General features: G+C 36.5%; 1 protein-coding gene across 1 annotated transcript in view; it reads right to left on the reverse strand.

Moving 5' to 3' along the window:
• The window catches only part of arhgap31 (Rho GTPase activating protein 31), a 60,462-nt gene that overhangs the window by 37,982 nt on the left and 10,155 nt on the right, over positions 1 to 12,325 (reverse strand). Inside the window, exons 2-6 of the mRNA XM_052096675.1 lie at positions 11,302 to 11,404; positions 10,670 to 10,814; positions 2,459 to 2,541; positions 2,098 to 2,205; positions 862 to 1,004 (exon numbers count right to left, since the gene is read on the reverse strand). Coding sequence (XP_051952635.1) covers positions 862 to 1,004; positions 2,098 to 2,205; positions 2,459 to 2,541; positions 10,670 to 10,814; positions 11,302 to 11,404 — 582 coding nt within the window. The remainder of the gene's footprint in view (positions 1 to 861; positions 1,005 to 2,097; positions 2,206 to 2,458; positions 2,542 to 10,669; positions 10,815 to 11,301; positions 11,405 to 12,325) is intronic.

Below are 12,325 nucleotides of genomic sequence, written 5' to 3' on the forward strand. Positions count from 1 at the left end.
AGTGCAGCCATGCACTTCCTGGTTTCTGCCATACGTATTAAAAAGCTCATCATGATTGATTAATTTGCATGAATCAATACATTGCATGAGTCATGATTCATTGACCAATTGTTCTTTAAAAGCCATTGTTTGATTAAGGTCTGCAATCTCGTTAATTCCATAAAATATTTTTACATACTTCATAAAGTGAAGTCTACTGAATATCATATTCTGTATAAACTAAGACATGCCCGTTCTATTCCCGTTACTCTCTTCTGCTCAGCTTTTATTATGCTGCATTTTATTAATTCAGTCGAATCATACATTTACATATATGTCCTCAAATCAAGAGGCTGATGAATTGATACAAATTTTAATGCTATTCTTAAATATGAGATTATTGACGTGCTTTTGCTTGTCTGTAGTTTATATTGATTTATATTCATTTCTTTCAAGGGTTGTGATCGAATTTCTTTCCACCTTGCTCCAAAAATTTTCCAAAAACATTCATAAGGCATTCATAATCTACTATAAATATGAACACTGGTACATGAGCACAAAGAAACACGTGCGGCACGCTTTTGAGTTAGCAAAAGAACATTTTCACGTCAGTTTCTGCCTTTATAACTCCTGATATGTTCCCCAGTTTTAACGTAGGATAAAATCAATGGAATTTAGGATTGAATGATGAATATCAAATACAAGTACACTATAATCACTATAATATATAAGCTCCTCCCCACATGTAGCCCTGCCTCGTTCTGCGGGCTGCAGCCAGGTCCTTCTCGTTTTTTTAGAAAAATGAATTGATGATGCTACTGTAATTTGAGAAATTACAAAACATACAAAAAGATTTTTCAAGATTTGTAATGCTAGCTGTACCTTCTCTGGGCTTGGAGGCTTGAATGTTATGGTTGAAGATCTGCTCAGTGTGGTTGAGAATGAACTCCACAACCAACTGCTGGACTCGCACCTCCAAAAATGCTACATCACCATTGCACGAGGGCACCTCCACTTCCTTTGATCTGAAACAACAGTAAAAGATGGTACTTAGAAACTTGGCCATGATTATAATAGTAGTTTGCAATGACTTATATAAATCTTATAACTTATATAAATGTTTGTGAGGAATGTATGATTACAGTAGATATCTTTTCTTTTTCGAGGTAAGTCAACATAAACACACTGGAATGCCAAGCTGGTATAAACTTACCTAAGGCTGCATGATCGTTTGGATAAGAGACATTTTACAAGACAAGATGTCATTCTTTTTTTTTTTAGATTATCTACAATAGGAACCAAATATACACAAATACTTTTATTTGTCCACTCTGGTACTTTAAATGCTGCTTCATTGAAATGTCTTTGTCTGCAGCCTGTAAGCTATTTACACTTCTGCCAAACTCCCTACCTGTCTCCCATCTGTCTTACACACTTTTGTTCACTTAGCATCAATGTCTTTATTTAAAAAAACCCACAAAAGTATACAAAGTTCATCATAAAAAACAATAACATAAGGTAATCGGTGGAGAATATTATAGCCACGTATAGCACATTAGCATTAGTGCCATGAATGCAGAAAGTAAATATGACAAATTACACATAATCTACAGCATATTTATAACATTAAATCATCATTGAATGGTTAAAACAGCTTCTTTTACTGAGCATATTGTAATTGATAACACCTTTCAATGTCACATGATTAATATTGTACATGTAGTAAGTTCACAATGCAGAGTATGCCTCATATTTAAATGGTGCTCTCTAAAGCCAGCCCCAACGGCATTGGGTCTGTCCAAATGTTCACAAACATTAAACCATGGCTCGACTTTTTTGACTTTCTTTCTAGCTCTCAGAAAAAAAAGACAACTATGCTGTGAGTTATTAGAGCCTTAATTGGGAAATCATCATATTTCTCAAATAAACCTTGATTTCATAAGGTTTTTCCACACACTGATAATAAAATGATATAGTTAAGTTGTTGTTTATTCAGTATTCAATGATTCTATAGCCAACCTATTTATTTATTTTATAATAATTTAGTATCTAACATAAATAATAACAACACTGGGCATCTGGTGAATGAAATGAAAGTAAAACCACTGCAAGACTGACCGAAGGAGATTTGGAGCCCAAACCAGGGCAAGGTTGCGTGCGTGCATGTTGGTCTGGTGACTGAGAGTAGCCAAATTAGCAAGATGTTTGGTGAGGTATTCCAGAGTTCTACAAAGAGCAAAATACAGAAATAAAAGTCATCTTTCAGCACTAATTTTTATCCAAAAGCTACTTCAAGGTAATCAAGGTATACATTTTCTATGTGTGCGTTCCCTGAGAACAGTTTTTTGCTATATTGATTTTACAGTTCATATACAGTATAACAAAGTTGAAATCCAATACCAAAGATACTGTAAGCTTACAGAAAAAGGCCACAAACTGAAACAAACGCAGTACAACAATATATGAATGACAGCTGTACCTGAAGTGAGGACCGGGCAGTTCTTTAATGACACTCTTAATGTTTCGGAGTTGTTCCTGTTCCTCTTTAACTGATACTGCATCCTACAGTTTACACAGAAACAGAAGAATATATTGAATGTGTCTGTGTAACTATGGTCACTATGGATTATGTTAAACAGCATTTGAAAGGGGTGCAAAACACATTTCAATAAATGGTAAAAGGGTTAATTGGTTGATGGCAAATGTAATGAGAAAATGCAATATGATTATTTACTTGTCACCATGCTGTAGAAAGGTTTCAAATTATGTTCCTTCCTGGGTGTCACAATTTGAAGGAATTTTTAGGTAAATGTTTGGTTATTTTTGTTTTGGAAATTGAAATCTGTTAATATTTAAATATAGTTCAAAGTCAAGACCTTTAATTGAGGGGATACAGACATTTGATGTGTTACAATTGACCACTCTTCATGTTATATTCATTTGATGTTTGATAATAGTTTATCAAACATACCTAATAGTTCTCAGTAAAAAAGAAAAGATGTCTGATTGTCCATAAATTGTACACAGATACAAGACCTTGTCTTATCATCTCCTCACAAACATACCCTTACCACAATGACAAAACGTTCGTACTCCATGCACAAAACACACTATTACTGTACTTTTCGGATTGAGAAAAAATAAATACATCTAATGTTTCATCATGCCCCTTTTAAACCCTGACGATGTTCAACCACTAGCACTAGTTCAACCTATATTTTTCTTCTCTTTCCTCTTCCTCCTGTCCTGCATGTTTTATGCTCCCCTTTCCTCTGCGTTCTATATTTTTGTATTCTTTTATATATATGTCATTGTTTTTTTCTTCTGATTAACAGTTATTATTGATTCATACAATTAACAAAGTAAAGCAAAAAAATATATATTCACAGAATCAACATTTAACCCCCACTATTACCCCTACCCCTCCCAATCCCCAACCCCACCCTGAACCTCAACAAACATCCCTGTGGTCACACATGAGTATACACACACACACACATTAAATAAATACAATAAAATAAAAAAATTATAACAATCACACAAATTTAAAACTATACTTCTCTCTCCACTGCCCCTCCCAGAGAGCCCTTCAAAAAGACCAAATAGATGCCCCATTTCCTATTAAATGAATCTAAGTTACCAAGTCTTCTACATGACATTTCCTCAAATGCCGCCACCCTCCCCATCTCTGTGCACCACTCTTGAAATGAGGGCACTCCAGCCGACATCCATCCCCTTAGAAAAATCTGTCTGCCGATCATAACACTGGTTAGGACCCAATTTTTTATGTATTCATCCCCTATATTGATGACCTCTCCATCACCTAAAATACAGAGTCTGGGGCAAAAAAAATTTGAGTGCCCAATACATCAAACATTAAACTCTGAACCTTCAACCAAAATTCTTTGATCTTAACACACCACCAAAAAAACATGAGTTGTGTCTCCAACTTCTGATTGGCATCACCGGCAGGTGGGTGTGTCTTTAAGACCAAGCCTATACAATCTAGAGGGGGTCCAATAGAATCGATGTAAAATCTTAAATTGCATAATATGCACCCTTGCATCTCTAAATGTAGACTTTATGTTTTTTTAGAACCCTAGTCCACACTCCCTCCTCCAATACAAAGTTTAAATCATTCTCCCATAATCTCTTGATAAAAGTTAAAGCTCCATACCCCAGACTCTGAATTAGCAGGGAGTAATACACTGATGCCAAAAGCAGTAATCACCACTCCCAGAGTATCTGCCGCTTTAGGGGGTGGGGGGGGGGGGTGTATGCTACTCCCAAAAATAACATAGAGCACGTAGCAAATTCCAAATGAAGGACTTCGCTATGCTATCAAATTGCTTGAAATAAGAGAGGGGGACATCTATAGGGAGAGATTGTAGCAGGTAGTTGAATTTTGGAATACAATTAATTTTAATAAAATTAACTTTCCCAATCATAGATACATTTAATGAAGCTCACCTGCCCATATTGCTCAAAAACCTTTTTATTAAAAGGTCAAAATGAACTCTAATCTGTGAGTCATTGTTCAATTTAATGTTAATAATAAATAATTAAATAAATAAATGCTGTGAAAGCTTCTGCTTCAAAAAAAGAAAAGAAAGAAAACCTGAAAGGAAACACTTTATACAGTATGCCATATAAAAATTCACTTAAAGGTTTATGCACTAGACAGAGGTGGATCAATTGTGCATGTAAAGGACGATGGCAATATGCTTGTCGGTTGGTATATAGAAGGTGCGCAATAGCTTGATGTGACTGGCTCAATGAAAGGTCCAACCTTGGCACGAGACTGGATCAGAGACTATCCTCCAGCCATGAGACCAAAATCGGTCTGCGCTCCCACCATCGGGCCAATATCGTTGCTCTTAAACCCGTCTTTTATACACTGCCATGTTGCCAACGTCACACCCCATCCAGTTCACAAGCAAGAAGGAAGCTCAAGTTGAGGTATCATGTTATCTAATTATCTAGAATATCAAGTTGATATAGTTTGTAGACATTAGCTAGTTAGCAAGATAAGTTAGCATTGACAAATCAATGATTGTAACTGCCATGGTGTCTCCACTAACAGCGGGGCGATGTCCCAGCACACCTCGAACCATGGAAAGTTATTTTATTGTGCTTTTTAATGGATTTGTGCTGTGCCCACAATTTTTGTATTTTTCCTGAACTTATACCATTGTGCACTGGATACACAACCTGGCAAGATCAGCAAAACTCCGCCTTTGACACTGACTCTGTCTCAATCCCCATTTGGCCTTTGGGCTCCAAGAAAGCCCAGAGGAGACATGTCACAAAGCTTGTCTCCATAGAAAATATCTGCCCAGTAGCAGTTCTAAGATTTCTACCAGTGGACCGACATTTAACAAGTTTAAATAAATATGCAGATAAAAGGTATCTTATATAGGCCCTTAAATTTCATAAATGTGTCGATAGAGAAATACAACTCCATATTTTGCTCCATATTCCCAATAGAAGCTCTGGCTAAGTTGAGCAACTTTCCTTAAACTTAATATATATAGTCCAGTTGACTAAGCATCCTCCAACAGTGTCAGTTTTAACTTACTCAACAAAATGCTTGCACCACAGTGACTTGAAATGGGCAGACAGAGCAAAAAGTAATTCTTCTGTATATACCCATGTATGAAGATTAAGTTTAAATAAAAGTTAAATGGTTCCAGAAACCATTCCTAACTTTCCTAAAACTTTGCATGTGTATAGTGCAATTGACTATGTATCATCACACTGTCAATTTTATTTTTAACCACCCATGAAATTAGTTGCACCAAAGTAACTTCAAATGGGCAGATGGAGCAAAATGTCTCTTTTCTATTGGCCCAGATGTAAAGTTTAAAGGTATATAAAAATAAATTATTCCAGCAACTTTCCTTAAACTTTGTGTGGATAGTGCAAGTGATGATGTATCATTCCTCAGTGTAAATTTTAATGTACCCTTTAAAAAGACTAAATCTAATAAAATTGGCACTGGGATTACTGTCACATGATGCATCCACATGGCAATAATTTACAGAATCAGAAAATTATTTATTCCCAGATCCTCACAGATACTTTGTCTTTTGTAATAGAAGCAATTCTGTATAGAGTGAATATATAATGCCTAAGATAAAAAAGGAGTCATATACATAAAATGTTGTCCTGGTATTGCGAGTCATCATTCCTACTTCTCGGATCGCTGTGCAATCTCTACAAGCTAATAAAAATAATTTGTAAATTCAATGTTTCATTTTTTATTTATTTGGCAAGTAGTCTTGTAGTAAGCAGGATAATGAGCAGTCAAGCGGTCCTGATTTACAAAATAAACACCAACAGAAATCTGATGCAAACTGGAGTTGTAATTCAGCTGTTCAGCAATTTCTATTTTCTCACATAATTATGATGCAAAACAATGTTTCATAATCACTGATTGCAGAGGCTTTTTGCTAATTTATTTTTACATCTACATTTTTGCATTTAGCAGATGCTTTTATCCAAAGCGTCTCACAGTGCATTCAGGGTATACATTTTTATCTGTTTATGTGGTCCCTGGGAATCGAACCCATGTTCTTGCAATTGTTAGGCAAGGTAAGGCAAGGCAAGGCAAGGCAAGTTTATTTATATAGCACATTTCATACACAATGGTAATTCAAAGTGCTTTACATAGAAGAGATTAAAATAAGAATAAAAAAATAAGAATAATTGAAACAGTAAAATAAAATACAGTACAAACAGTCGGACACACAGTGGCACAGTGCTCATTCAGTAAATGCACAGCTAAACAGATGTGTTTTGAGTCTGGATTTGAATGTGACTACTGTAGAAGCACATCTGATCTCTTCTGGAAGCTGGTTCCAGCTGCGGCTGGCATAATAGCTAAAAGCAGACTCTCCTTGCTTAGAGTGAACCTTGGTATTTCTAGCTGATGTGATCCTAATGATCTGAGTGATCTGTTGGGTTTATATTCAGTGAGCATATCTGCAATATATTGAGGTCCTAGCCCATTGAGTGATTTATATACCAGTAATAATACTTTAAAATCAATCCTAAATGTAACTGGGAGCCAGTGTAAAGACCTGAGGACTGGTGTGATATGTTCATATTTTCTGGTTCTGCTCAGAATCCTGGCAGCAGCGTTCTGTATGAGCTGCAACTGTCTTATGGTCTTTTGGGAAGGCCAGTGAGGAGTCCATTACAATAATCCACCCTGCTGGTGATGAAAGCATGCACAAGTTTCTCTAGGTCTTGACTGGAAACAAAGCATCTAATTCTTGCAATACTTTTCAGATGATAGTATGCTGATTTAGTTATTGCTTTGACATGACTACTGAAACTGAGGTCTGACTCTAGAGACACACCAAGATTCCTGACTTGATTTTTAGTTGTTTGACCCCTAGCGTCAAGGTATGCATTCACCTTGAGAACTTCTTCTTTGTTTCCAAACACAATGACTTCAGTTTTGTCTTTGTTTAACTGAAGAAAGTTTTGGCACATCCAACTGTTTAATTCATTAATGCATTGGCACAGGGAGTCAATGGGGCTGTAATCGTTAGGTGATAGGGCTAAGTAGATCTGTGTGTCGTCTGCATAGCTGTGGTAAGCAATTTGGTTCTTTCTCATTATTTGTCTCATTGGGAGCATATACAGGTTGAACAGGAGTGGCGAAAGAATTGAGCCTTGAGGGACTCCGCATGTCATGGACGTCCACTCAGACTTATGGTCTCCTATACTCACATAATAACCTCTCCCTTCTAAGTATGACCTGAACCATTTTAGGACCATCCCAGAAAGCCCCACCCAGTTTTCCAGCCTGTCAAGAAGTATGTTGTGATCAACAGTGTCAAATGCAGCACTGAGGTCGAGTAGTACCAGTACTGATAATTTGCCTGTATCAGTATTTAAGCGAATATCGTTTATTATCTTTATGAGCTGTCTCTGTGCTGTGATGAGATCGGAAACCAGATTGAAAATTGTCAAAGTATCCATTTGAGTTCAAGAATTTGTTCAGCTGATTGAAGACAACTTTTTCAATGATCTTGCCTATGAAAGGAAGATTTGAGATCGGTCTATAGTTGCTTAATATGGTCTTATCCAGATTGCTCTTTTTCAAGAGGGGCTTGACAACTGCAGTTTTCAGGGAGTTTGGAAAACTCCTAGAGAGAAGTGAAGAGTTTATCACTTCTAGGAGATCTGCTTCTAAACAGTTGAACACACTTTTGAAAAAAGATGTGGGAAGTGCATCAAGGGTGCAGGTTGATGTTTTAAGGTGCTGTATGGTTTCTTCCAAAATTTTGCCATCAATTTCTTTGAAATCAGACATAGTACCTACTTTCTCAGGTTGTGGTTTGATTTGTCTGACCCCAGCACAACTCAAGGATGTGCTGATCACCTTTAGCACTATGCTATATTAACACCATAGTACTATAGTAAAACCATGGTTAAATTTACCCAGATCAAACCTTTCCCTCAACTCCCGACCTTCACCGTGGCCAAATCACTGCAAGGAAATCAACCTTTACATTAATTTTATTGATTATTATAAGTATTAAAGAAAAATATACAAAATGGAGACAGAATCCACATGGATAAAACACATCCACACTGTCTTAACATGCTACACCATTACAGTGACACTTGAGGATGCAGTTTGTCTGTAATTTCTTTGTTTCCACCATACTATTGGAGTGCAATTAGCCGTGCTGTGTGGCAGGAGCTATTTATACTTAGTGCAAATAGTCATTCCGCTTATTTATTTGGTTAGTAGCTGTGTAATAAGCGAGAACATTTACAGTTAGCTGGTTGTTATTACTCAAAAATGAAACCCTTCAGGGAAATACAAAAGACCCCTTCGCCTGTCTGGGTTTATTTCTATCCCCTACATAATGCACAGGTAGATATATAATAGTTCTTTATTATTGTGCCAACTCTACTGCCCTCTGTAATGAGACCTTGTAAACATTTTATGCCTCTGTTCAAATTACCTCCACTGGGGTGGATGGTAGTGGTGAGGACTCTACTACGGCGCATCCCTCCTCCTTCCCGGGTTTCTGCACCAATGTAACATAGTTCAATGGAAAGGATGAAGCGAGAACTGGCTTTACAATATAAATTATATTTGAATAACCAAAAAGACACAAACACACACAGGTGTCAGATAGCTGTCAGTAACTCTCTTTCACCTGAACTACTACGGAGTGGTGGTGGCGTAGTGGCTAAAGCACAGGAGCTGTTAATCAGAAGGTCACAGGTTCTAACCCCATGGCCACCACCATTGTGTCCTTGAGCAAGGCACTTAACTCCAGGTTGATCTGGGGGGATTGTCCCTGTAAGTAAGTCGCTTTGGATAAAAGCGTCTGCCAAATGCGTAAATGTAAATGTAAACTACTGTCTCTGGTCAACCTTATCCCTCTTGGGCTTGATCAGCCTGATTAGGGGCCGGGTATGCAGAATTATGACCAGCCCCTGCCACAGCAGCCTTTTGCAGGATAGTAAACATGCAAGGCCATATCACGAGTTCAATCTGTACATTGCTGCCTTAATGAGTACCATGCCAATGTCTGCAAGTTTTAAAGTGTTTTGGATGGTTTCTCCTCATCAGGTAAGTGCTCCTTTTACAACTGTCACGTCCTTAACAGAGAAATGTCACGTAACTCTGGTTCATACTTATTAATGTGAAAAATGACAAAGAATATAAAATAAAAATGTAATGTTCTTAGGGGTGCAAACCATTCTACATTCTGTGGCTATTTTCATTTCTGGATTGTGCATTCAAATTCACAGAGTGTGTGGTCTTCATAAATTTCATATCTATTTTCCAATTATTTGTGCATCTTTTTATTGAATTCCTTTAAATAAATGTAACCTTATCTCCATACTTTTATCTCTGTGTCTCATTTAGAATTGATCAAAACTCTAGATCTAACGACCTGTAGATAAACTTAACTCTAATTTTATTCATTAATGACAGGCAGTGACAGCATTAACTAATAAATGCTGGCAAGTGATCATGGTATAAGTAGAATAGTCCATGTCTATGTGTGTGCTAAATGATTTTAATGCAGTTCACGTCAGTGGTTCTTTGCCTCCTTGTCCGCCATCTTGGAAATAACGTAAAATGATGCTTCTCACTGAGGTCGGGGTTGATCGATCTACTCCAACTTCATAAGTCAGAAGTCTGACTTATAGAGAGTCATTATTTTCAAGTATGAGGTGGGAAATTTTGATGGGAGTGCCCAGTCATGGTTTTTTCCCTTCAACGTTCTTGGGAGGGTGCGTATGCATTGCATCAAGCTCAGTGAATAACTAAGTCCATATCATTTTGATTATAAATATAAGCCTACTTAAAAGTATTAAATAGTGAACAAATTGAATATACCAAAACATTTTCGCTTATTAAAAATAATTCAGCCAATTGATTTAACCAATATTTGTTTATGCTATGTATTTTTATGCATAGCATGCTAGCAAGTATATTGTCCTGGTACCTAAGAAACATGCTACTGTCACATAATTTTGGAAGTTTCACGCATTGGAGTCTTGAATTAGGAGCTATTTATTTGCCGTGCAGAATTGCTGCCTATGTAGAGCATTTAAAATCAGTCACTTATACTCCATTTCAGTTAGGATGCTCCAGTTTCTAGTTTTGTCTAGTTTATTCTGTTTTATGTCTTGCACACAAACTTACCGTAAATTTCTTGTAGAGTTCATAAGTAAGCAGAGGGTTGGGCAGCTCTCTGAAGTACAGCTTACATAAAGAGCCAACACAGTGGATATCTTGAATATACACTTCTTTAGTGAGGTCAGGACAGAGCTCGGAGCAAAACTCCTGTCTTAATGCACACAGAGAGAATCATATACAGTAGAGTCAAAATGTCTGTGTCTGTACTAAAATGGAAATAAACAATGTTTTAGGACTTCTTGTAAATTGGGTCAGATTGCCTTGCTTCCATTGAAGCATACAAGATGCACTTTGAAACATTCTCAAATCATGTATCATCAGGTTTTGATCATAGAGTCCATGCCAGCTCCAGTGCATGTTGTCATCAAGGCAAAATGTGGACATATAAAATACCAAGAAATTCTGGAATCAATTCAATTGAACTTTTCACTCAAATTTTTATACTGAAAATATAATTTGTGATGTGGTCTCAAACTTTCAGATCCTACTGTATAATTTACCACAAATAACTGATTATATAAATGCTGTAAAAAAGTATTCACCAAACAAATTCAAGTAATATATATGAACAAATTTCCACCATGCAACACAATGGACCATATTTACTGTATGAAGTGGTGAGTCTAGCACTTTCCTACCTCAGTCTCTGAATGTTAGATGTGATTCCCGAGAGTCTGTAGATTCCATCCACAATCCCATGTTTCTCTATGAACTCTGCACAAGTCTTTAGAACCTGAGGAACTGTACAAATAACAGGACAAATTATCAGTCATTCAGATATAGCTCACAAAATGCTTACCATCATGCCATAACTAACCTGTATGACTTTCTTAATTCCTTTGAACACAAAATACGATATTTAAAAAAATGCTCACATTGATCATTTTCATACAATGAAAGAATATAGTGGCCAGACTGTTAAGCACCAAAAAGGGCAAATAAGTACAGTAAAAGTAGTCCAAGTCTTCTGAAGCCATACAATTGTGAGGAACGGATAGAAATTTAAATCGTTATTTACTCAAAACCTTGGCCTCCACATTACAATCGAAAACTTACATATTCAAAGTTGACATGTCGCAAAAGGACCGAAGACACATGAGAACCAGCGATATCATTGACATCAAACCATGGCACAAGGCATCTTCACAAAGGAAGTTTGAGAGTATTTTCAGGATGATCTCAGAAGACTTATAATATAGCACATAAGTTCTGTGGACTGCTTTTATGGCACTTTTTGTCCTTTTTTGTGCTTGACAGTCCATGGGATACTTTGATTGTAAGGCAAAGATTTTTTTTTTAACATTTTTAAAAATATCTTATTTTGTGTTGGAATGAAGAAAGAAAGCTATATGGATTTTTAATAACATAGTGGTGAGTACACTTACACTTATGCATTTGGCAGACACTTTTATCCAAAGCGACTTACAGAGCCCTTATTACAGGGACAATCCCCCCAGAGCAACCTGGAGTTAAGTGCATAGAGTAAATGATAAACTATTGACCAATCTATAAACTATGTTTCACCTCTTGATGAAAAATGTATGAAAACATTTACACATGTAAAAGCACAATTGCATAATGTTTATTGTAAAGAATCAATATGCAATGTCATAATAATTTAGCAGTAGTAGCTACAATACTATTATAAGAGGGCATATGGTC

Source organism: Xyrauchen texanus, chromosome 3 (assembly GCF_025860055.1).
Source record: "Xyrauchen texanus isolate HMW12.3.18 chromosome 3, RBS_HiC_50CHRs, whole genome shotgun sequence".
NCBI classification, from domain to species: domain Eukaryota; kingdom Metazoa; phylum Chordata; class Actinopteri; order Cypriniformes; family Catostomidae; genus Xyrauchen; species Xyrauchen texanus.